A 25,823-nucleotide genomic window follows, 5' to 3' on the forward strand; every position below is an offset into this window, starting at 1 on the left:
CCATGAGCTTCAGCCACAAAGGAACATGTATCTACAGGAAGCTTAAAATAAAAAAGGTTAAGAAGAAGCATTGAGTTAAAAGTTTTATTCATTCAACATCTCACATTACAAATATTTAAAAATTATATGCATACTGGTATAAATAGTCATTTGCAAACTATTTAATAACATTAATTTTTCACTAGCACTTCAACAAATGAACTCTTTAAAAAAAGTAACTTGTGTTATATAACTTAGAGTAGAACATACAAAAATATGAACTTAAACGTGAAAATGACTTTAATAAAAAATGAATTACCCTTATTTAAAATGCTATAATAAATACTACAACCTCCCCATACACAGTAAAAACTATATGGAAATTCAGCCAAGTAGTACAATTAACTGACATACTTAAATAACTTTTCCTTCTGATAATATGAGCAATACATTGGGGGAAAAACATATTAGGGATTAGTAAAAACTAGACACCCACTTGCTAAAAGTTTCACTTCCAAAAAATATAACAAAAAAATCTGATGAAAATTATAAAAACTAATTATACTTTAAAATTTAAAAATATAAAAAATAAAACAGTTGAATACAATATTGTCCCAATTCTTACAATGCTATCACAGTAGCTTTAAAATAAGATAATAAAATAAAGCAAATGACCAAAACCTTTTATTCCATTTTTTTTAAAAATAATCTCAAATTTACATTAGTAGAAAGATTGATTTCTGATTCTTTTCTTTAGAAACACCAGCAAGAAAGAGGATTTACTAGAACAGTAGAAAATGACATTTTTAAATGTCTGCAATTAAAAACAAAGAATTACACTGCAAAGATCTTCCAGAAGTCTGAAATAGGTATTGCACATAACTTGAAGTTAACTTGCCACAATTCATCACATTCAAGTTTTAAATCACCTTATAACAGAAGGTTTTAACTCTTCTAAAAACAAAAGGGGTGAATTATCAAGTCTTTCCAACAGCATCCTTATAAAACGCTAAATTCATTCACTGCAAGTTTTAAATTTGCATTCTGCAGAGGTCTGTGTATGGAGAAGTATATACTATACCAAAAAGCACGGGGCAGTGGGGTTCCTTTACATATAAAATAATCAGAAACACTTTATTTTACATTGCAAAAATAACCATGTAATTACTCTGTAACTACATTGTAAATACATGGCCAGTGCCATGCTAGTGTGATAAAACTACATGCTTATTAACCCCTTTGCAAATTGAAGTGATACCCTAAGACTGGTAAACTAATTACATGTTAATTATGTTTGGAGCTACATGGTAACCCCAACTACAAATCCCATGTAATCAGAAGGACATGTAATCACTATTTAAGTACAGAGTAATGTATATAATTGTTTATGCCCTGTAAATCGAAGTGTAACCAAATAATCTGTAAACACGCTTGTCACACAATCACAAGTGAATATTAGTAGAATAACAATTTCTTACATTAGTCATGCATACTAACATTACATGCCTGCCACCTAGCAGGCTCTCTTTTATTCTTTAAATATAATTTAAAAGAGCAGACACATTTCTGCATCAAACACCTAACATCAATTTTTTATTAATATTAAAAATGGCTAAACATTCACCAAAAACGTCTGCATTTGTGTATAATTTTTAAAAACTTAGTAAGAAGCGGTAGACAATTCTGATGTTTCTTTACTTTTAAATTCTACACTATATTTATGCATTTAAATTTCAGGGTCTAAAGACAGTGTCATTTGTCACTTTCATGCTTTTCTTCTTTAATTCTCAACTTTACATATACTATTTCTTAAATTATATGTACACCAAATACCTGGTGCTGGGCTAAGATGTTTAAGCAACATGCTTTCTTTTCTCTGCAGATTCTAAAATAGCATTGCCAGTGCACAACATCCATAATTCAAAATGTATGCAGAGCACTGAAATGTATAAAAAGCAGAATATAAGAAAATAAAATTTATTAAAATTATTTATATTAAAAAATGAAGTATATGAAGATCTCTCAGTAATAAAAGTACAAAAAGCTACTCTTTGCAATATGAAAAATTGAGGTATTGCATAAAGAGATATCCCGTCAGTGAAAAGTGTGCCTAAAAATGCTCACTGTTGGAAAAACAAGATATACAAAAGTAGTGCATAACAAATATACATTATGTGCATGACAAAATAAGTTAGCTACAAAAACACTGTACCGAAATTCAGCAGGTCATGTACAAAGGGAAAATTATTATTCAAAGCTAGTTCTCAAACAGTGTTATTTCTTGTAATGGTAACCCATCTCACCTGTTTACTGGGTAGGATCGGCACAATAGCACACCCCAAGCCACCTACAAGCATTAAAAAAATTAAAGGAACATTCCAACTATAATTATGTACTTCAGAGAAAAAAAAGTCCCTGACAATCTACACAAGAGCACTCTGCATTTGCATTACTGTTGTCAATATTTTCAGGGATTTCATTAAAAGCAGCTCCCTTTCTATACTTGACTAGTAGACAGCAAATGTCTCCATTTTGACCTTTGGAACTCGATAAGGTATAGTTCATTAAAGCCTGTATTGAAAATAAAAACTACTTCTCATAAAGATAATCTGGGCTGGGGGAACAGGATGAGGGGGCTGACAAAGGCTTTCAACGGAGCAGATGTTTTCCGAGCAGTGCTGAGGCAAGTCTTTGGTCTGAGAGAATCTAGGATGGTACCATGCCGGTCAGGCAGTTTAGAAGATTGCCACTGAATTTGTTTGCACACTGCTAAATAATCAGTTCAGAAGTTGGCCAGGGCATTAGTTCAAAAGTAACAAAAATAATTTTCAGAACTACTCCTTCATTCAACTATTTCAAACTAAACCCCTGCACCCACTCTTTATCATTCAATTAACATGTACTGTGTTAATGCTTCTCAAGGTAGAACTTATTTATAATAAAGCAGGCATTAACTTAGCAATCTTGGCACTTCAAATACCTGTGTTTCTTTATTTCTCCATATTAAGTTCTGAAGAGGAGGAACCTTAGCTGGAATTCTTTCTACAGGAAGAGTAAGAAAGGCATATGCATGCTCGCACCGTTTCATGCAAAAATTCAGAAAACAGTGCAAAACAAGACTTGGAAACTACTTAGGTTCATGCCTTCTGTTACAACTAAGTTAGAGGGTATTTAAAACTAACTTTACATCCAAGATGGGAAACCAATAAGCAGCCAATTTGCTTTGCGTGACACATCTGAATATCAAAACTTCAGTAAAAATCAGCGATATCCTTGAGGTATCTTTAGGTTTTCTACTTTTTCATGTCAAAATGGAGAGCAAAGGCTGGCCCCTGATGAATGTTAGTATATTAGGATATAGAGTTATATATAGCCATCAAAAATAAAATCTATATATTTATCCTTCAGGAGAGGAAATGCCAGTTAACTAGTTGTCATTACTCTAGCTTTGGTAGGATTTCTAGGGCTGTAACCAGACAATTGAATTTCTTAAAGGAAATAAAAAGTGCACTCCCCCCCCCCTCAGTAGTAACTTTACTCAACTTTTACATTCAGGAATTCTTAAAATGTAATAATTTTGATGAAAATATAATAAGCTCTGCCTATCTCATTACTAATTTGGATGTGGGTGGTAGTCAGAGGCAAGGTCGGATATATACCGAGCAAAAATTTCAGCCTCAAAACCCTTAAAAGATTAACAAAAAAAAAAAAAAAGAGAGAGAAAAAGAAGGAAAAAGAGAAATAAAGGAAGAAAGAAAAAAAAACATTACTATAATGCTGCTTCAACTTTGCTCATGCATTTTTGTTGCTTTAAACATGCTCTTTCCTGTTGATAGGTAAATGTTAACTTCATCTGTTGCTGGAAAAATGTGAAGTCAAAACAAAAAGAGAGGCAAAAACAGGCTTCCCTGGGGGAAAGTGTCAGAACAGACTGATAGTGTTATTGTTACACGGTTATTTTAATAAAAGTATTCTTATGTTCTTTATTAATAATAATTTAATTAAAAAAACAAAATACTCTATTGTTTCAATTCTCTTTTCTTAATATTTTTCTCTCCTCTAAGAAAATGTTGCATGAAATTAAGTGTTCTCTCCGTAGTAAAGACAAGAGAATGCAACTCACTTGCAACATGTTATCAATACGAAAAGGAGTTCCCAATACAGTTTTCAATGACAAGATTCTACAAAATACCCATATTATAGGTCATTCTTTCATTATACTATTGTTAAATTACAGACTACTACAAAAGGACATGCTATCTTGAATAAGAGAAAGGGCAGGGTGGGGTAGGGATAATCAGGATAACAGAAGAGTGCACTTAATTTGAGGCCTGCATATGAGCACTGCAGTGATCATTTAGTTCCAGCGGAATGAAATATGTCTTGGGCGATCTCCTCCCTCCTTCACCAGGGGCTTGTGGAATTCCCTGCCAGCGCGTGAATGGATAGCAGCCCAGCAATATTCACAGTAATACTGCAGACAGGTAACATTAGCACAGAAAAATGGAGCAAATTTTCCACCGCAACGGGCCCCCTGACATTCATCACAAAGCTGATCATCCAAGACATATGGCTTAACTTCCACCTGTATACAGAAAATGAGAAGAAAGTTTTACAATTCTTAATTACAATGTAGATGATGACAGTTCCACAATACATACTGTCTGTATTCTAGCAGGATTGCTATCACAGTTCTCTCGTGGGGAACAACACAGACGAGAATTATCCTCCTCATTACATTTGATCATAGCCCTTAATCACCAAAAACCCTGGGCACTTAACTTGAGAATGATTCTGCTCCCACCATCTTCCTTGACGAAAAAGAAAAAAAAACAGAAACCAATGCTCAGCATCAGTTTCACACATGTTGTCATTTATTTACAGAAAGGAACAATGAACGTGTTGTTACAAAGCTGATATACACAGATTCACATCAAACTACTGGAAAATTCTGGGGGTTTATTGCTAAGTATGGTGATGCACAGTTAAGCTCCTCCCATTCAGGTAGGAATGTAAACTGTTTACACAACACTGTAACTGCAGATTAAATATGCATATAGTCTGCAAATTGCAATGCCTGAATTCTCAACTTAAAAAAAATAAATCATTACCTTTAACATACATTTCTGTTTTCTTTTTTTCTGTGGCTTAGTCCACTCAGCAAAAAGAGACCCATCTAATCTTGCTGGTGTCAAATATGAAGCTTAAAATGGGACTGATGACTACCTAATGCAGTTGGCATTAAGAGCCAGATGAGCAGAAGTAATTCAACACAGCAAAAGAGAAAGGAGAAGAAAAATTTCTTCAAGTTCTTAACTGATAATGACTCACAGGAACTTACCAGCTGGTGCTCCAAGGATACATCCACCCTGAAACATCTGCAGGCTACTAGCTTTTAATCTAGACATTTGCATACCAAAAACAAGCCTGCTGTACTGTGGGCTACAAAACCCTGCCCACAGCACTCCAGAATGCTTACTGTGTGACAGGAAGGCAATGCTTGCTACCCTCGGTATACAAGCTGGCTAGAGCACAGCTCGTTTAGACATGCCTACGTGTTTAAATCACAGCTGCAGCACTGCCATCCCCTAAAGGCTCCGTTGCACCTCATAACCAGTAATCACCTCCACTCCCACTCCTCTGCTCCCTAGGACTATGAGAGGTCTATGCGACGTTTCAGAAGCGCAACACAAAACCTCCCCTTAAAAAAGCATACATACAAGTTCCTCTCCTAGAAGCGTTTGTGAGCCTTCTCTGAAGCTTGTGCCATTAGGTATTTTCACAACCATGTCCAAATATACAGACTGTGACTGGTGTCTCTATGTTATCCTGCTATTTCTGCATCTGGCTTAGGAATGGGCCCTTCTACATCTCACAGATCTCAGTGATGTGCCAGCTCATTCAAATAAGGGCATTCACAAGTTCCCGTATTTTTAAACTTACCCAGTTTTATCACAGTCCAGGCAGGGCACTGCAGTAGTTTGATGCCATTTGTGCTAACAGTACAAACAAGCTGCTTGGAGACAATACAGCAGCCTTTTTCCCCCTCTTCCATTGCCAGAATTCTGTTTCTCAAACACCCCTCCGTGCCAGCTCAGGAGAATGAATATGTAAAAGAGCAAAGGCAAATATTCCTAACATCTTATCACTTTCTCTCTTCATCACCTAGTTTACTAAGCAGTCTGAGGTCAGGTACTCAATGACGAGCATCTTCTGCAAGTGCTAAGAGGAGAAACTACAGCTATGCTGCACAGGCATCCTTAACGTGGCAACTCTATTACATCTGCGCCTATGTATTCAGAAGCTGGTCTAGGCTGCAACCTAAAGGCCAAACTACAGCACAGGTAATTAAATTACGTATCTGCTTGCTTTAGCCTGTTACTACTCCACTGTTTTCTGTGCAAGTTTACAAAGCATAGGTATTAGCCAGAGTCCTCAGCACATTCATTCGGTATGTGCTGAAGTGCATATGCCCAACATGTCCTGCAACTGTTACCTGTGCTACCTATATGGAGTCTTCCCAAGGAGTAGCTTAAATTACAGCAACTTCATCAGGCACTCTCTAGGATGGTGGCATGCATCAGAAGCTCTGTAGTGGTGGGTGCTGCAGGCCACTGAGCGTTTAGCTTGCATTACCTCTTTGAAGAGCATACCCTTTAGCAGCATTTCCTTGCCTAATTTTACAGGAAATCCTTCTTGTTACTACTTTCATTTTTATTTCTACAAAAAAAAATTTATTAGAAAATAATAATAATAAATAGCATCTTATTAGTAAAAAGTAGTATTGCAACTGTTGCATTTTTATGCTTCATGCGACCAACTACTCTTATAATGAATCCTCTGAGCACTTATCTCCCCACATTTCTTCTGAACTACAAACAGAATGGGGAAATAAGGAGTGGGAGGAGAGAAGGAAGAGGAAACAGATTGCAAAATCTTTGCCGGAGTTCACAAGTACTTACTTCAATTTCTAGTCCCAACAGCTTCAATGGACCTATTCACCCAAGTGTCTTCTTATGCAAGCAGAAGTTGCACAAGGGCAGCGCAAATTATTTGTTCAAAGCCATACAGAACTTATTTCAGAGCCAAGACTGGAACAAAGACATTCCAATTCGCAGGCCCTGAGTCAAACTGTTGTTATAATTCTTCTACCCAAGCTTTATAGCCAAAGGAGAAGTGAAATGATAATCAGATCATCAGCCAAGTGTGCGTGTGGGGGGTTCCTTTGTAGTAATAATCAAATTAAAATCAATAATGAGTCAGGTAAGGAAAATCCAGAGACAAAGAATGTGAGTTAGAAAGAACACTAGATGTAAGGATCCCAGTTTCTCAAAACTGTGGCCCAAAGATCGCTGTAATTGGCATAGTCACATTTTATATAGATGAGAGGGCAGACGCAAGCAAATGGCAGATATATTTGGCATATTCCATTAATTTATATTAACAAATTAATAAAAGCTAGCAAGAAATAATTATAGTAGATTATCATTGAAACAATTAACTGAGCACAGTCTTTACATAAGCTGTGCAGGATGACTGTGAGGCTGTAATGCACTAAGGAGTTCACAATGCATTACCATGGTGTTCTTTAGGAACACTCAGCACACAATGTGTAACGCTAGGGTTAGATTCTGTCCACTCTCTAAAAAGATGCAGAACAGGAGTAAGAATTGCTCCACCCTTGGCAGATACTTTCCTCCCTGACGTTCTGCAAATACTACAAGTGCAAAAACTTGCAGTGGGAGCATATGACGAATGCAATATTCTTATAAAAGGGGAAGGCAGCTGACATGCTTCCCATTATGCTAAGCAATTTGAGAAAGTCTGCTTCACAGTTGCCTCCCACGTTCCAGAAGCAATAGCTTTGCACCACTCCTTCATTTTTATTCTGTGTTGTATCTAAGTGGCACAATCTAGCCCTAAATATGCAATGAATCTGATATAACATTTACAGTCTTCACAATGACACACATTTACATGGAAAACCATTTCTAGAGAAGGCACTGAACAAAAATAGAATATGCTTGAAGACCTTACCCGTTTATCTATCTCTCCATGCTGCAGCTGAACAAAGCGAGCACTGATAGCAGCTATGTAACTCTGTTGATTAGAAAACGCAACCCGCCCAGCTCCTTTTGGGTACTTCAGCTCAGGGTCTGTGTCAATTCCAGCATAGCACACCCCTCCATAGAGCCGATCCATTATCATTGCAAGTTCCACTAAACCAGAAAGGAAAACGAAACAGTGTAGACTTGGTAAATTTTTCTCCACTTTAAAAGGCATCAAATGCGACAGTCCATTTGTATTCATGTTCCCCACTGTGAGCATCAAGAACACGTAATAGTTCCTTTGCCGAACCAACTTCTCTCCCCCCTTGCTCCCCATATCAGACTGCATATTCAACATGCCCAGTGCTGCAGAACACGCAGTGTACCTGCTCGTAAAGGCCGAGGAACACCACCAACAAAAATGGTTTTTCGTGGGTCAAGAGGCTGTGAACCATCCATAACAAAATCACTATCACTAAGGTTCCAAGGCCGGATCTGAACCTATGGACAAAAAGCCTTTTTTTTTTAACCATTCACAATTCAAAGTATCTCAGTAATATAAATTAGAACAGTATCCTACACAGAAGAAAACCTCTTAATTGACACTATTTTTTAACTTGCTTTCTACTTGTTCAGCAATCGTTTCTCAGAATGAAATGGTAATAAGCTCTGTTAAAGACAGACTACTTAATCGTACCAAATTTCACCACTTCCCTGTTACCCAAATTTCTGGGAAGAAACTCACCCTCTACTTACGCACTTACTTAATCATGACTGAACTGTGCTGTATGAACCACACTACCGCATACGTATCTACAGAATTTGTGTTGTTCTAGCCAAGTGTGAGCACTAGACTACCGTTATCTCAATGGAACAGGCTCCAATGTGCAAAGTTGTATGTTTATTTACTATGCAAAACTAGCTGCTTTACATTTGCTTACAGCTGGCCAAATTTGAAGTACAGGAATATAGCAGAAGTCTCTCCAACTATTAACAAACTTGCATTGGCCACAAGACTGTTTGTACTAACAACTTGTACTTCCATGCCAAATTATGTTTTTTGGATTTGTCTCTGTAAAAACAAGTTACATACAACACTATAGACAATATGAACTCTACATTTTATTAAATAAGCATAGAACACCTGTCTGACAATATATTTATTATATCAAAGATGAAATTTAGCAAACCTTTTACTAACAGAAGTGTGAATTGTAACTAGACAAAAACTTGCTGATGTCTACTTTAAAAATATGTAACTTGATGTTCTTTTGGAGAACTTAATTTGATTTAAGGAAATTTAAACATTAGCACTCTGAAGACCGAAAAATAGGCATCTGAAGAGAATGATTTCTGGTTATCACACAGGAATTGTGCGGGCCCTGAAAATTCTACCTACCGGTTTGTCTTTGATAGTGGGGCTGGAAACACAAAGATAGAGCTTTCCATCTTCTTCAATACATGCATCAATCAGTGCCTGTACAGAGCTTTCATCTTGGAACAGCAAAAATGCATATCCTACAAAAGGGAAAACAAACACAGTTTCTTTCTTCTATTCACCTATAGCACAGTAATTTAACCCAAAATTATGCTTGGCACCATGTCATCATGCTACCATACAGTAAGGGACAAACTTTAAGATGCTCTCACACATTCCCAACCAAGCTTTCTGCAAGCCCTCTGCAGTCATGACGGAAAGCAGGGAGATTGCTGATCAGCATATCCTCTCCCCATTTCCTTTGAGAAGGATAAGCCAGTAGTAAGAACTGAACAAAAGCCACAGCTGTGGAGGCACACTTCCCACAACAGTTGTTAATACAAAGTATAAGTCTTCCCTGGCTTCTGTGGACAGCATTTAGCCCCTTTACAGAGGACTAGCTTTGTCTATTATTATAAACATGAGTAAAGCAGAACAAGTAACAACAGGAAAAAAAAAAAAAGAAAACCAAATAAAGTAAAAACAGGAAGTTACAGAAGAATCATTTTAGTGCAGAATAATTACAAAGCCACATTCTAAAATCCATCAGTTTATAAACCCCCAGGATTCAACTGTTTTTCCCCTAAACACTGGGTCATCATCACAAAAAAGAAATAAAATGCTTAAAATGGAGCCTTATTAAGAAAAATGAATTCTAGAATTCTCATATGGTATTAATTATCAGATATTTACCCTTAGGAGGAAAATAAGATTTGCTTTCTGCCTTGTGTGGCCAGTCTACAATCAAAGGTCCGAAGCGACGAAAACTAGCAGTGATCTCATCTATAATGAGAGTATAAAAAAAGCATGAACTGAAATTAAAATCAATTGAATGCAAGACACTTGAAGAACACAGACTTCATGTAGCTTCATCCTACAAATAAATATTCTGTGACTCTTTAACAGTTCACCAATTCACAGCAACATTTTCTTGCTGATGGGAAATCTTTAAGACAAGTCAGAATAAATGCTAGAAAACAAGACAGTTCAAAGATCAAGCTTTTGTTTACTGATGATTATAAACAAAAGTTTGTAACCCACTAATGGGGTTACAGAAATTGAGTCACTGCATCTTCACAGCTATCATAACCCCCGTTCACCTATTCTCCCCCAGAAAGCAGAAAGACAACTTGCTGACTTGCTAGTAAGCAATCAGCTCTGCCAATGTGTCTTATAATTGACTGGAGAAAAACGAAGGGATTATCACAGGACCCAGCCACGCCTGTTCATATCACATGCCAGTGCCACATCAGCAAATACTATCTGAGGTTGACCTCCAACTAACACAGAGTAAACTTACATGACATCGTTATGTAATGCTATAGGAGACATAGCAAGTAATGTATTACTATTTCAAGAAGCAATTTTTGCTTCCATTTCAAATCTGCCTTTCACCTAAAATTGCTGGTAAAAATTTTTATATGCTAGTCCCACAGAAGTCCACTAGTTACAATTCTGTTCTTGTTGAAATTAAGTGATTATTCCCTTCTCCACAAAAACATTTCAACCACCACTAGTTAAAAGTTCTATTAACAAGAATTTTTCATTAAATATGGAAACAAAATGAACAAACTTCCCCTTGCTGTAGCATCATCTGAATTGAACACTGCTTAGCTGCGTTCAGCTTAAGGTACTACAGGGCCTTCTACAATGGGGGTTCCTAATAAACAATTTAGAGAATTTTTCCATCCTCAGACTCAGTTAGAAGTTTGAAAAGGTGCTACTGGTTATGTTCTTTTCAGTCTGTTTACACTCTCTGATGACATCACTAATGAAACAGCAACTGACGAGCCACTGTACTGACAGCCACTTTGTGCACTACAGATCATCAGGAATGTATCCAGCAATGGCGGTGTGTCAAGGTTACACGCTGATGAGGATCTAAAGCAAGGAAAACAATACTTAACTACACACCTCTTAAAATAAACCTTCATTTAGAACAGCACTTAAAACAAATTTCATGTTAAAACACATACATAAAATGCTTCCTAGAAATACTCTCAGAAAAACCTTATTACGTAGCCCTAATAAGTGATTCACACTTGTGCATTTAACAAAAGTGCTGACAGAAGCAACTCTGAAAAATTCAAGCTACCCTCCTAGCACAGGTTTAGCAATGTTATGTTTATGAAGTCTTATGTTTCAATGTTTATGAAGTTTATGAAGTCTTATGTTTCATTAACTACAGTTCACACAGACAAAACTACTCTTGTGCTCATCCGCTGTTGAAAGAACAAAGGTGATAAACAAAAACAACCACCACCACCCAAAAAAATGTAATAAGATTTTCCTTCTTGTAAACACTGTGTTATATTTGACCTTTTAAGTGCTGAAAGCATAAGCTATGGTAAACAGGATAAAAGTAGTGCTTATGTTTGACATGAAAGTCAGGCTGTCATGCTGCAGGAATACACACTGCAGCGTATCACAGTCACTCTCCCTGACGTAAAAAGTGGGTATTAAAACAATTCTGTAATCAAGGAAATGCAGCTTTGCAGATTTACAGTTGTTGTAGTTCTTTTAACCATTATCCCACCATCCTTGACACATGCAAAATACAGAAATTTCTGGTGAAAAGAAGCTTCACAATTGTGGCCTTCACCATGCATCCATTAGAAACTACCACAGGATGTGATCACTGCTAAAAATCACATCTAAGAAACTATACATAAACCTACAAATATGAATTACTGATTTATATAAACTTTATAAATCTACTAGCAATACTTTTCCTACTACTAGCTTCTGGTCACTATAAAATGACTGCAATGTATTGTGTGTATTTGTGAGTTTCAATGGGAGATATTTACTTGTTTATTTTTGCACCTCCTTTTTGTAACATTTATACTGTAAAAGTCAGATAAATGTGTGATAACAAGTACTTTTGTTCTTCAGCAGCGAAATATTGCTATAGCCAAAACTAGTTTGAATTATCTCACATTTGCCATGAACTGAAAGTGGTGGTATACAAAGATCCATTTACACATCAAAGCTTTTCTGTAGAGTTTGAAAAACAACCATTCAGTAGTTAACAGACAAAAGTTTTCACACCACATTTTTGTCATTAAGCCAAAAGGAGCTTTTCTGAATAAGACTTTCTGAGCATACCTTCATCAATATCTGGTGGCAGTCCACCGACAAAGACTTTACGGGAATACCGTTCCACTCTCTCTCCATTCTGATGGGAGAAGCAGTGAGGTGATCCTAAACCACTGTGAAGAGTCTGATCCCCACGTCCATCATCCAAGAACCCATCTTCCATTGGAAACAGTGAAGACTGACCTGAATGGGGGGGGGTAAAAAAAAAAAAAAAAGAAGGAAAAAAACATACTAACAGAACAAAGCACGCACTGTTTAAATTAAAAAATAAATATGCACTACTTGCTGCGTTGGCAGTAGAACTGTTTGCAGTCTTCCCTTTTAATTAGCAGTTATGTTCTCAATTTTACATGACCCTTATAGTTTTCAGTATCGTTTAGTAACTCAAATGTACTATTTCAGAGAAAAAGGTCACTACCTTCTTCATAACTGCACTATAACTAATGAAAAATTGAAACAAAAAGGTATTTTGAATGGATGCTCAGATGGACTATTTTCCATAAATTCCACATTCCTAATTAGATTTCTTTTAAAAAGATTTCAAAACAGAAGAGAATATAAGCCCTTTGTAGGGAGTTTCCCAACAGCAGACGCTAAAACCTAAGCCGTATATATAATTTCCCAATGAACAGCTTCTTACAAGGAACAGATAAAATTTCATGGTGCAGATGGGAAAACAAGACTTCTACCAGCTAGACATATTCCACATTTAAATCACCTGATATCAAAACATATCCTAAGCCACCCACTTGTAAATAACTAAAATATCCTGATAAGAACAGGAAGACCCGCTGTAATTTACCGCAAGTGAAGACTGAAAACTAGGCAATACTGTGCCATTCCTAGAAGCGAGTTTACTTAGATGTTACAAAAGAGTTTCGTTAATGGACTCACTCTAAGAGAAAATGATGTAAGCATGCTTCCCCTCCAATATTCTTCTGTGATAATCCTTGATCATAGATTTCATTAATAATATTACTTTTAAATAAGATACTCTAATTTATAAATGCAACTATATAATACCATAAATAGAGCATACAAACTGATCTCATCCATGAATTCTCTCTTCAGTTACACTATTCAATAGCTAGCCAACAAATTGAACAGATTTTTACTCATTTAATGAGTTTTTTAGGAATAAATATACACAAACTAAGCAATAAATGAGGTGTGCTACGTTTTAGGATAGATTTTCTTATATAGCCTATGCTATGCTATAGTATGTCTGCTTTTTCAGAGTTCATTACAATCTATCACAGTAGTGTATCGCTAAGGTTAATTTATACTGCTCTGTTTCCTTTCTTTGAAAATAAATTACTGTCATTTACTTCATTTTAAAAAATGAAAAAACATCTTGAAAACTGAAAATTTGACCGGTTCCAATATCCAGACATTTTCCATGCAAAAATCAAACAGCTCACAGGTTGAAAGGAAAAATAAAATCAACAGTACACAGAATTTATATGAATAAAAATACGGAAGACTTGGTCAGCTTTCTTTATTTGAAATTTCAGGAATCTTTTTACACCTTTGATTAAAATAGCAATCATCTATAAGGCCTACTAGTGTAACTAGGCAAACCAGGTTTCGTGTTAAGATAACAATGTTGGAGTATAGACTTCAATGTTATTTTGTTTTCCCCTAATGAACTGATGCATATGCCGTTTGTTTCATCTCTTAAGACCCCAGTCCTGCAGGCAGTGTTGGAAGGGAGCAATTCTCCATACCTAAACATATCTTTTTTTAGGTTCATTAGCATTCCCACTGCTGTGAGATAAGTTAACATGCATGCTTGCAGCATCTGGTTCTTCAAGCTAACAGGCCAGGACAAATATTCACTATAGTCTATGCTGTGTCGAGAAAACCATCAGCACCCAAAGAACCAAAATAAGCTTCTCCAGCATTCATTACATACACACAAACAGCAACATAGCTCTGCAGTATAACAAATCATATGGATGATGTCCACTGAAAGGACTGTGATCATTTCAGCCCCCATAGCGCTATTGTGGAGTACTACCTAATTCAGTAAAAATGTTTATTTACGGCATGCAAGCTACATAAACTTATGTGAAACTGATGTTTTATAATCTTATATTTTGGAGTTTGCCTTCTAGTTACAACTTAAATGTTTTTCTCCCATGAGACATTGTCAACATTAGAAAATTAAATAGGAATATTGTTACCTCGCCTTCTCCCATATGTCCTTGCTGCATGTTAAATGAGAAAGAAAACAGCCTTTCAAACATTGTTATAAGGACCAAAAGACCTCGTTTTATACTAACTCAGTGATTCTAAACCTGGTCATTTCAGATGGTGCTCACAAGCTGGCCTCCCCTCCCACCCACGATACCATGCCTTCCTTGCACCACCTCTCTTACTTCTTGGGGAAGCATGTTGATTTGAAGCTGACAAAATACACTCAAGGAGACTTTCTGAAAACAATTTTAGTTCTTAATTTGCACATTTCTTGTAGTATCTATTCCTTCCTCCTCTGCTGGATGTATGCCTGTAAGTAAACCGATCTTTCCTCATGCACCAGGTCCGCTGACACTCATCCTACAATGCCCCATGCTCTGCTCCTCGCCAAGATCAAGCATATTCTAACACTGATCTTCATCTGAACTCCAGGAAAAGCCCTAACACAAGGAAGGTGGAAGACAGTTGTGTTTATTTCTGTTTTGAAAGTCAGTTGCAACAAATGTTTTGTACAACCCATAGAATCCTTGGCTGAAATTATTACTGGCAGCTGAAAAACCTAAAGTCAAGGAGAAAACGTCCGGGCCACTAAAGCTGCCTGTCAGACCTCCCGCAGCCCATGCACAACAGCACAGAATCTCCCCTACTAACTTTGTACTTCACTGGAATTATGCAACAGCTCCCCCCTGCTTCCTACTTTTCATTTTCCAAAACAAATCAATTCTACCACCAGTAAATACAGCATTTTTCTATGCTGGCTTCCAGTACCTGTTGTCAGAGCATGGTTAAACTTTGTCATCAAACTTGCACATTCTTTCTGTTTCAATCTCATTAAAATCTGTATCTGAAAGGAGGCCAACTGTTTTCAGAACTTGTATTCTTCTGGCAAGTACTACGAGAAACTCTGAGCGCATCGCACATTTTATTTTGCTTCCTCATTCAAAATTGAGGCTGACGATTAGTTTAAGCATTTAAATATTTGTAAACCACAACAAAACACAAGCAGTTTCCTCTTTCAAAATAAAAATCATATCAATCTAATTTACTTCATGATTATTTAGCATCTTTAAGATCATTTACGTCTCTGATGTCTTGCTGATAAGCTCGCAATTAACATCAAGAATCAAAAATAACGAAGCCTTAGTCTTCAGACTGGAGCATACCCTCGAGTGTTCACACAGATAGATACTAGCTTCGTGGAGGAAGTTTAAAGGGCTTTACAAGTATAGTTTTTCCACAGTAGTTATAAATTTAGAAATCCAAGACACTCATTCAGTCCTCAAAGTAGAAAGTTTGAAGAAATTTGTCTTTCGTGGAAAGCAATCAGCAACCTTCCAGCTTTTCTGATAGAGCTCAGAAGCATTTGCACGTTTTAGAAAACGTCAAGCACTTTCAAAAACAGCCCTGCCTATAAAGCCATAAAAATCTTGCCTGTGGTTTCTAAATTACTAACAAAACCGCACATCTCCTTCACTTGGAACACCCATTCGTGGCAGCAAAGCGTTCGGCACAGACACGATTCTCGCTGCAGATCTGTGACCACAATTTAGGTCAGCGGGCTCCTCACTGCTTTGCCACCTGTGTCACTCAAGACAATAGGATTTTGTTCTCCTTTCCCAGCATGGAAAACAGCAACAACAACAAAAAAAAGCTCTTCACCAGCTATGAAGTATTTCCACTGCCAAATACTACTGAAGAGATTTTGAGAACTAAGTACTAAGGTTTGGTTGTTTTTTTTTTTCTTAATTTCCTTATTTTCTGCATTTGCTTCATCTAGCCCACAAATCCCAACATCTGACATTTCAAAGCATCTCTCAGGAGCCACAGCTTACAAACTACCCCAGTGCACTACAGATACAAACTTTCTCTGCTCATTGAATTCAGAGCTCATCACATGCCACTAATTTTGCACAATGTAATACAGCACTGAAAGAAAAGAATGCTCTCTTGGCAGCGCAGGGAGGCAGCAAACTGTGATTTACCAGTTCTGTTTCTGGCTTTCATAATTTCATATTAAGAGACATCTTACCCCAGCTAGCTCCAACACAAATGAAGCCTTAAGGTAACTTTACCAACAGGAGAAAAAGATTTAATGTTCAGCAACCCATGCTGAGAAATGAGACAACTGCAATGCTGGATTCCTCAAATCTATTTTTTTTCTCCATTTATTTAGTATTTCAGATAAATGCATCAAGGGCCTAAGACAGATTTATTAAACTCACAGGATATTTGAGCAAGAATTATTTTTACAAAACCTGAAAAATATAAAGTGTTTATGCAACCAGTTCAACTGTTTATTAATAACGTATGGAGTAAAATCAGTCCAAAATTTGAAATGCTATTAGCAGCTGCTTCATATATTCTGCCACCTCAGCACTCCTTGCCACACTCCTTTCTGTGTAAGAAAAAAAGCCTCTGATATTTTTGCAAGAATCTGTTGCTTTTAGTCTTTTATTTAACAAACCTAATGAACAAGCAACCCTCTCAAATTTTTGTCTCTTCACCTGAGACACTTAATGGGTTCCTGACCATCTCCCTCTCCCTCTCTCTTAAAATAACATTTTTTTGTACCTCACAAACGTGCCTAATAAACGTGTTCAGCTTTTTCTCTCTATAGGAAGCACCAAAAAGACTGCCAGCATGTTGTGCGTAACCACAGGGGCAATTCTGCATGAAGTACACCATTCCTGGTGACAAAGACATCCTGCTGAGGAAGCATGGATGCATGCAGGAGCCCTAACTCACTTGAACTCCCAACTTACTACAAGCTTGTCCTGCAATGTTTGTGCCCAGGCTGGGCACCTAGCGCTCTACTGGCTCCTGCTGCCTTCCACTCTGCAGACTGGGAGCCCTTGCAGGTGTATTTTGTGCCATTAACTGTGGGAGATTTACATAAAAAGGCCAGCTCAAGAGGCAGACTGCTTTAAGCAAAGGGACCAGCAAGCAGGAGGCTCTGGATCTTCTGTCTCATCCCAGCTTGCTAAAGCCACACCACGACTATGAGAACCAAGCAAGCATCCAAACAAAGCATCCCTAATTAGTATTAATAAACATAACAATACCCTGGAATGAACAGCCCAACTGAATGCTCAAAGCTAAATTATGCCTGTATCGTTTTTGACATTTCGACAGCGCAGACTTATTTCTAAAACATTCTGTACTGAACTATATTTTGAAATTGTAGCAAGCTTGACAGTGCTACGAACAAGACCGTTAAATACAAACTAGGGTAGTTTATTATCTTTTTTCCCTACTACTCCCTGTGGGCAGCCGGGGTTGATCACAGTTCAACAGAAAGTGGATAGTGTCATAAAGTGCTGCATGTGACTGTCAAGTCAAGTAAAAGTACTGCTTGTTATGCAGTCCTTGATTTTAGTTCTAAAACGTTAAGGAAAAAATAATTAGGCCATGCTTCCATGACATAAGACGTGCATATGAGCAAAAAATTTTTACTCAGTTCAAGCACATAATCTCACTTCTGTCAAATCATCCAGAGGACATGATATAGTTTACGTTGACTGTAGAACAAAACAGATGATGGATGCATGGTCTAAGCTCTGTCAATGCAGAATATAATGAGCAGGTTTTTTTTTAGCAAGTCTAAACTGACAGCAAATTTGTTCAGTATCAGAATTTTGCATCTTACAGTCACAGACATCTTTATCATATTGTCAAATATGATCACTGTTTTAAAAACTTTTGTCACAAGCAAGGTACTAAAAAGGGATATAAGAGAGATTACGATAACCTTAGAAAAATTAAAACACCCCTATATGTCTGGAGAATGCATATTTGTCACACTTTTAGCAGGGTCAAAGTCAGCATGAGAACAGAAAAGCAGATTACATTTGGGTGCACTGTAAAAATCACAGAAGTGCTTTGGGTGTAGATCCTGCAAAATTAAGCAACAGAGATGCCAAAAAATAGAAGAAAAAATGCTATTTACTTTTAAACAAACACTATATATTAAAAAAAAAAATGCATGTGATGAGAAATATAGCTTTACTTTATATCCAAACTGTCCAAGCAAATGCTGAAAAACAAGAGTACTATAGTAGAGGCAAGTATTGTGCTTTATTTCAAGTAAAACCAGATGCTTGAAGACAAATATTTACCCATTACTTCTGCCGAGACCACTAATGAAATGAAGTCGCTGGTGTTTGGTAGCATTAGCATACAGGTCTGACTAGAATCCTTCGTTTTCAGTTCCAGGTCCCTGACACAAAACACAGCCAACACACAAAAGCTGAACAAGTTTCGTTTATTCCCAAACCCTAAAGAGAAGCCACCTATAAAACCTTCTAGTGCTGGCTCTTCTGATCGTAACAACGATTCACCTGTGATAATGTTGAATCAACTGGGTTTACAAAGCAAAAAGGCAGCACCTGGCTGTAGAGCACAGAGTATCAGCGTAATAACTTTGAATGGGTTGGTTGTAGACAACTTTATGCAACAAATAACTGGGAGGGCAGCAGGGGAAGAAGCTGAGAATGACCAGAGTCAAAGCTACTGTTCCCAAGACCTGTCCCATATGCTCCAAGTGTTCGGGGCTTTAACCTGCCTACAGAACTGCCTTCCCAAGGGGCTTGTGCGGTTACGTTTTGGGACAAAAGCTGCAGCGGTACCAGGACTCACTGCCACTGCACCAGGCAGGACCAGAGGCTTCCCCAGCAGCCAGCCTAGCCCAGCACGCATGCAAATCCACCTCTGGGAGAAGCTCAAGCTAATTCCCAGGCTGGGCAACTGGGAGAGAAAGTCCTAGACGTGGTTCAAAAAGAAAAAGGGAAAAAAGAAAAAAGGTAACTATTAAAACACCAGGATTAAGGTTTGTGTGAGAGCTTTAAAAACCACCACCATTATTATCCTTTTACAGCTGATGCTCTCAGGTAGTCTGCCAGACTAACACAGTGCCATGCGGGCTGAACCTCAAAAGATGATCTTTCACACATTTCAACAACAACTTAACTCCACAACAACTTAACTCCGCGTGAAAGGTGACAAACCGAGTCTCACTCATCTCAAAAATACAGAAGCTTCAAAGGTAACTTTGAGGTTTTTTTTGCCACCAAACGGAATAATACAGAGACATCTTTTCCAAAACAGACTTGCTTTAAATCCTGCACGTAGCTACAACTTTGTCTATAAGGTACCGATATTTCTTCATAATTCCTATTATACTACACTGGGTTATAGCAAATCAATCCAAATGGAACCCATAAATACCACTCATATTTGAATGTATTTCTTCCCTTCCCTCCAGGAACCCCCACAGGGTCAGAGATAAAAAATCAAAAGCAGAAAAGCAAATCATGAGGCAGAACCCCCTGCTGCAAAATGGATGTTAGTTTGAATTATACGTGTATTTCAGAAAAACAGCCGCCCTACTGCTGCTGACACTAAGCTTTATTTTATATTCATGTATGACTTCTAGGGAATAGATAAGAAGTTACAAAAACATCCAATCTTCTCCCTCACTACCTCTCCCCATTTATGATATGGAATAATTGGCAGCATTTATCTTTTGAACATGTAAGCTATTACTATACTCATTTCAAAAATAACAAGTTAAAGGTAGAGTTTACAGCTGGGAGAAGGAAAGGCATTGCACAACTTCGCCAGTAAAGAGCAAATCAAGTTCTCTGCTACAGAACTACTTCAAATGTGACTTCCAGCAGGGTCCAAAATATATACTAATGATGGACTTTCTGACAGCAGGAAGGAAACAATAGGATGCCATATGCTAAAAACTGGTAGGCAGGATTTATTTACTAAGTGACAATAACAAACGATTGGTAGCCTCTAACAACTTATTACTGAATTTATTGAAACACAGAAAAGATGCAAAAACTTCACAAACCTTCCATTTGTGGCCGTGGTTCACAGGCACTGTTCCTGGATGCTTTATATATAGCATACCCTCCAGAGATGCTGGTATCTGCCTATACCATCAGCCTAACAATTTATGTAAAAGAACAGGCTGAATTATGCCCAGGCTTTAATGAATAACTTGAAATGCGATTCCTGCATGTGACTCTCAAGAGCTCAATTTACATTGGCATATACTAACATGCTGCAAGATTTAAAACCAGCGTTCCTTAAGTACAATAAGAAGTTCAAAGCAACTTATTTTTGTCTGTGGAAGGAATGATCACAAGGCAGCCTGGAATGCAACGTGACAGCTTTGTTCCTTTTTTAAGCATCCTCTTACTTCACTCCCAAACAATAAGGAAACAGTAGCACAAGCAAGTCACCATCATGCACGCTCAAGGCTCCGCAACAAAACATTTCCCCAGTTTTTGTTTTTACAATAACAATGTAAACAAGACACTGATTTTTCCAGGAACATATTTGAAAAAAACCTTTACTACATACTTCCCCACCCCCACTCCAAAGGGGAAAATTAACAGAAAACTGCATTTTGAAAAGTGTCGGCACTTTATTTCCTCCATCTAGATTCAAAGTGGTATACAGGACCGGACAGCAACACTATTTATTGCGACAATTTAAAATCACACGTGAACAACCAAGGCATTTTTAGAATGCTTTCAGAAAGTTGACTCCATCTCCCCAGCCATTTGTGCACTAACACTAGTGCCAAGATAAATATTATTATGTAACAGTACTATAAAAAACTGGAAATTAATTAATTTATTATGAATAGTATCGTACACTTTGTCTACCACAAGTGTCCCCACATTCCACAGGCCAAATTCATCCTTTTCTCCCACCTATGCAATCTGACTGCAGAGCTGGATCCCTGTTGACAGAATTCCTAAGAAAGTAAAAGTGAAAGAACTCGGCTCTGTGTGCCTCTGAGGACACTCAACTCTTGCTTATCTAGAAATACGCAAATGACTGAACCACTCATCTGAAAATCCAACTGTTTAATATACTGAAAGCAAACCCCAAACCTCCTGGCATCACAGCTAGCCAATCTGCGCTCCAACAAATAATAAATTAAGCCAAGTAAGGATAAAACTACTGTAAGATGTATGTTCAGATTTCCCTCTCCAGAAGTTCTTATCGTTATACCTAATGCTTAAGTACTAAAGTAAATAAAGAATACACAAATCTATATATATCACAATTGTCTCTCAAAATATCTTAAGTAACTAGATTTCAGTCTGCTGCATAGTCATTCAGGTATATGCAGAGACTGCCCACTAGGAAAAAATGCTCCTGGATTACTTGATTTAGTGTGATATTCCTAGGAGGCTACTAAAATTAACTGAAATATTTTGAATTTATTTTTTAGGTAGAGCAGCTGGTGGTTTTAGGACACACAATATAAATCCTAAAAGAATTAAATAATTTGTTTTGAATTCCAAACAAAAATGGGAAAAAAAAGTCTTAAGGGCTCTTAATATCTCTTCAGAAAGCAAAATCTAGACACAAAAGTTAAGCATGGACTTATCTGAATCACTATTTCTATTCCCAGCAAAATAAACAGCATTTAAAACTTAGTTTTACCTTTTCCTCTTTAATCCTCCAATAAAAAGCATTTCAGAATGCTTAAGAAACACAACCAGACGTCTCAAATGTGGGAAATGCTGTACTTGTTTGCATGTGCACTTTTAATTTGCTCCTCCTAGGCAAGAACACCCCACTATCGCAGCCAGTATTTCAGGCAAGCTAAAGTCTTCTGTGTTACAGGTCCTTGAAACAACAAGCATTCAAGAATCAGCTCCCTTATTTTCGCACCCAGGCTTTCAAGACAAAGAAACCAAATTTTATTTGTTGCAGGTATGCAGAACCCTAGCCAGAAAACCACTAACAGAAAACCACTGACATACTAGTGGCTACGAGGAAGAAGCTGTATTACAGAAATTTTGCTGCTTTGCAAATAAAAATATGCCACAGAAATTGCAAGCCTTTAAGAGGTAATCCAAGTGATCTCACATGCTCTGTAATAGCAAAGGTACTTTCAGAAGAGCCTGTCCCAAACAACAACCATACATCTAACTGGTGTTACCTGACTTTCTTCTCTAGAAGAGTGCATGTAACAGACCACAGAAATTGAAGTGTGGTGCTGTTACAGTCTTGTTCCCATTTATACTTATGCCTCATTTGTTGCTTGCTTTCTTTAAAACCCATCCCCGTTTTCATTATGTCTCCCTTTTCTTCTTTATTTCACATTTAGGGAAAGCACATCAGGCTTTTCATTCTGCTGCTTTCATGCCATTTCTAACTTGATAAACATGATGGTAGAGAGTATGCAAAACGTGGCTAACAAAGGATTCAAAGAGCTAACAATTCAACATCAAGGAAAAAAAGTGAACAAAGAAGAAAGACCAAAGACAGGTAGTTGCAGCAGTTTGGGAAGGGAGGCAGGGCGAGCTCTCTATCTTCTAAAGCAAGGCACAGAAACTACTCATGGAATACAGTTCCGTAGTAAAGGCTTCTTTGAAGATGATCCAGAATGGCCAGAGATTATCAAAGAATTCAGAAATGAAAAAGAAAAAAAGATAAAGCATTTGGTGGACAGTAATATTGTACAAGGCAGAAGACTAAAGACTAAAAAAAAAAAAAAAAAAAAAAGACAAATATGAAAAAGAAACCAAGAAAAGATTTTACTCAGAATAGCAAGGCTGCTGCCACGGTATTCAGCACAACTCTGCTGGCTTTAACGCTTTTCAAGATGAAATCACTGATTTAGATATTGGAACTTCTAGCAGTATTTTTGATGTTCTGTAGTGTTTTAAAAATCAGTATCTGCCTCATCACTTGCAGGACATATATTTCTAGGAAACATCTTGTTTAAGGAATATGAAAGGTGTTTAATTTTCCATGCAGACCCCAGAGGTGGGATGGCATGGCAAGGGGCCTATGAGAAATGTTTTTCAAGACTGGATAAAAACAACATAGGCCTCATACTCTAATGAAGTTAACAGGAATCTTCACATTGATTTCAAAGTTGGACCAGGATCAGAAAACCCTGGGATATTTGTACTGCTCTGTGGTGGCAGGGGAAGGAATTTCCTGGCCTCAAAGGGTGGTTACATTAATACCCTCTAGTTCATTGCTCAATGCCTCACTTTTTGACAGCATAAATCGAGGTGTTACTCTCGCCTAGCTGAATTAATACCTTACCCCAAAATCCTGAAGGACTGACGTATAAACATCTAATTCTTTGACACCTGCGTCATCAAGAGCTATACTTCTATAGAAATGCAGATGTTATCACTAGCAAATAAATTCTGGAAAAATCCCCAAGCTCTGAGTAGCACCATAAGCTACATACTACTTTTGAGATACATACAATTGAGAGTGTCAATAAATCCAGGGGAATTAATTTATTATAAACAGTAATTCACCTCTTCCAACAGTTATGTTCTGTAACTGAAAACAAATATTAATCCCACACATTTCAGTACATTTCCCAAATAATTCTGGATGATTGCAAAGACATTTATTATAACATCTTAAATACTGCATCCCTGTCCTGGGATTTTGCAGTATTCATAGTAGGATGAAGATTTATAGCAGACAGAAAGGAAAGCAGCAGTAACCTGCCTACTGCTTTATTCCTTAAATCATATGCATCATGGCACATGGATATGGTTTAAATTATTTATTAGGCAATGTACGGTATTTTCTGAGAGAGTAGAATAGTGTTGGCTTTTCGCAGTTGATAGCAGAGAATTAAGGTGTGCCAGAGCCAAGGAATAATCAAGGAAAAATCCTGAACGCCTTGACCTCAACGACACCGTGCGGTCTCGGGGCAGGCTGCGATGCTGGCACGGGGCTGCCAAGGGAAGGGCAGGCTGGGACTGCATTACCATCAGCCTCAACACTGCCAATTTCAGAGTACCATAAATTAGAAACCCTACAGGCACTGCCCCATTGGCTCACTGCAGACACCGAACCCGGTGCCCGCTCCCATTCGAGAGCCATTTCGAGGCTTCAGCAGAGGGGCCAAAGCACCCAGCACCCCCCACCTCGCTCCCCCTCGCCAATCTGGGACTCGGCCACCTCAGGAGTCCTCCAGAAGGGGGCTGCCAGAAGGGGGCTGCCAGAAGCCACCCAGGCCCCAGCCAGCGGAGGCCCCCAGCCCGCAGGCCGATTGCTAAGCCCAGGGCCCTGCTGAGGGCTGCCTCTGGGCCTGCAGCCTGCCTGGGTTTGGCAGCTTGAAGCACTGCTCTGCCTCCCAAATCAAGTTTTCCCTTCGTAGGCCCACCAGATTCAGCCTCTCTTACAGAGGGGCATTTGGTTCAGGGCACAAAAACAAATCTCGTAAATGAGAAAGCTGGAAGATCGGGAATAGGCAGCAAATGTAAAACCAGAGCCTTACGGACATCGTGATCGCTGCTGCGTAAGGTTAGAGGCCAACCTATGGCCTGACCTCAATATTTACTAATGGAAGATTTCTGCTAATTCCGGCTGCCCAGGGGATTTCGCCTCCCTACCGCCTTGCTGGCTGTTTTTAAGTGAAGGCTCTGGTAAAGTCCCATCGTTGGAAAGGCTGGCCTAAATCAACATACACTTCAGCTACCAGCAGAGGAACTGGAAAAAGAAAGCATAGCGAAAGACTAAAAAATGAAAATATTGAATATTGCCCCAAAATTATGAGTATTGGGTATATGTGGAAAGAAAGCACGCCCCTATTTAATAGCAATGCTAGTGCTTCCATTCTAACCCAAGTGAAAATAGTGGATTATAACATGACTGGGAGCTGCTGATTACAAATAAAACTCACCTAGACTGTTTCCCCCACCACAGCCCCATTAGCTAGGGATGGAGGTTATTGCTGCCAGATCCAGTTCAGCAGCACTCTGAAATAATGTTGCAACTGGTTTTACTCTTAATTAATATGCACTCCAGTCTGAATACCCCATTGGCCTTTCCTGGTTACTAATGTAGCCAGCAAAATTCAGGAAGACCCCGAGCAAGAAACACCCAATACAGTAAGTCATCCCAAAGACAATTGCAGCAAACCCTGTTGGCGTTCAGTGCTGCCGAGTGAAAGTTTCTGCACATTTTACAGTAAGGTGGATATGTCCAAGTTGCAAGTGAGTAATCCG

General features: G+C 38.0%; 1 protein-coding gene across 2 annotated transcripts in view; it reads right to left on the reverse strand.

Annotated features, from left to right (window-relative positions):
* Window positions 1-70: 70 nt before the first annotated feature.
* Window positions 71-25,823, reverse strand: part of CPEB4 (cytoplasmic polyadenylation element binding protein 4) — a 43,345-nt gene continuing 17,592 nt past the window's right edge. The window contains exons 3-9 of one of the 2 annotated variants that reach the window (XM_083798716.1): window positions 14,790-14,813; window positions 12,613-12,786; window positions 10,198-10,287; window positions 9,427-9,545; window positions 8,414-8,528; window positions 8,017-8,198; window positions 71-4,564 (exon numbers count right to left, since the gene is read on the reverse strand). In XM_083798716.1, coding sequence (XP_083654842.1) covers window positions 4,337-4,564; window positions 8,017-8,198; window positions 8,414-8,528; window positions 9,427-9,545; window positions 10,198-10,287; window positions 12,613-12,786; window positions 14,790-14,813 — 932 coding nt within the window. In that variant the 3' untranslated portion in view covers window positions 71-4,336. The remainder of the gene's footprint in view (window positions 4,565-8,016; window positions 8,199-8,413; window positions 8,529-9,426; window positions 9,546-10,197; window positions 10,288-12,612; window positions 12,787-14,789; window positions 14,814-25,823) is intronic. The other variant, XM_083798717.1, reaches the window with a different exon arrangement.

Source organism: Anser anser (genome assembly GCF_964211835.1).
Source record: "Anser anser genome assembly, chromosome: 14".
Taxonomy (NCBI): Eukaryota; Metazoa; Chordata; class Aves; order Anseriformes; family Anatidae; genus Anser; species Anser anser.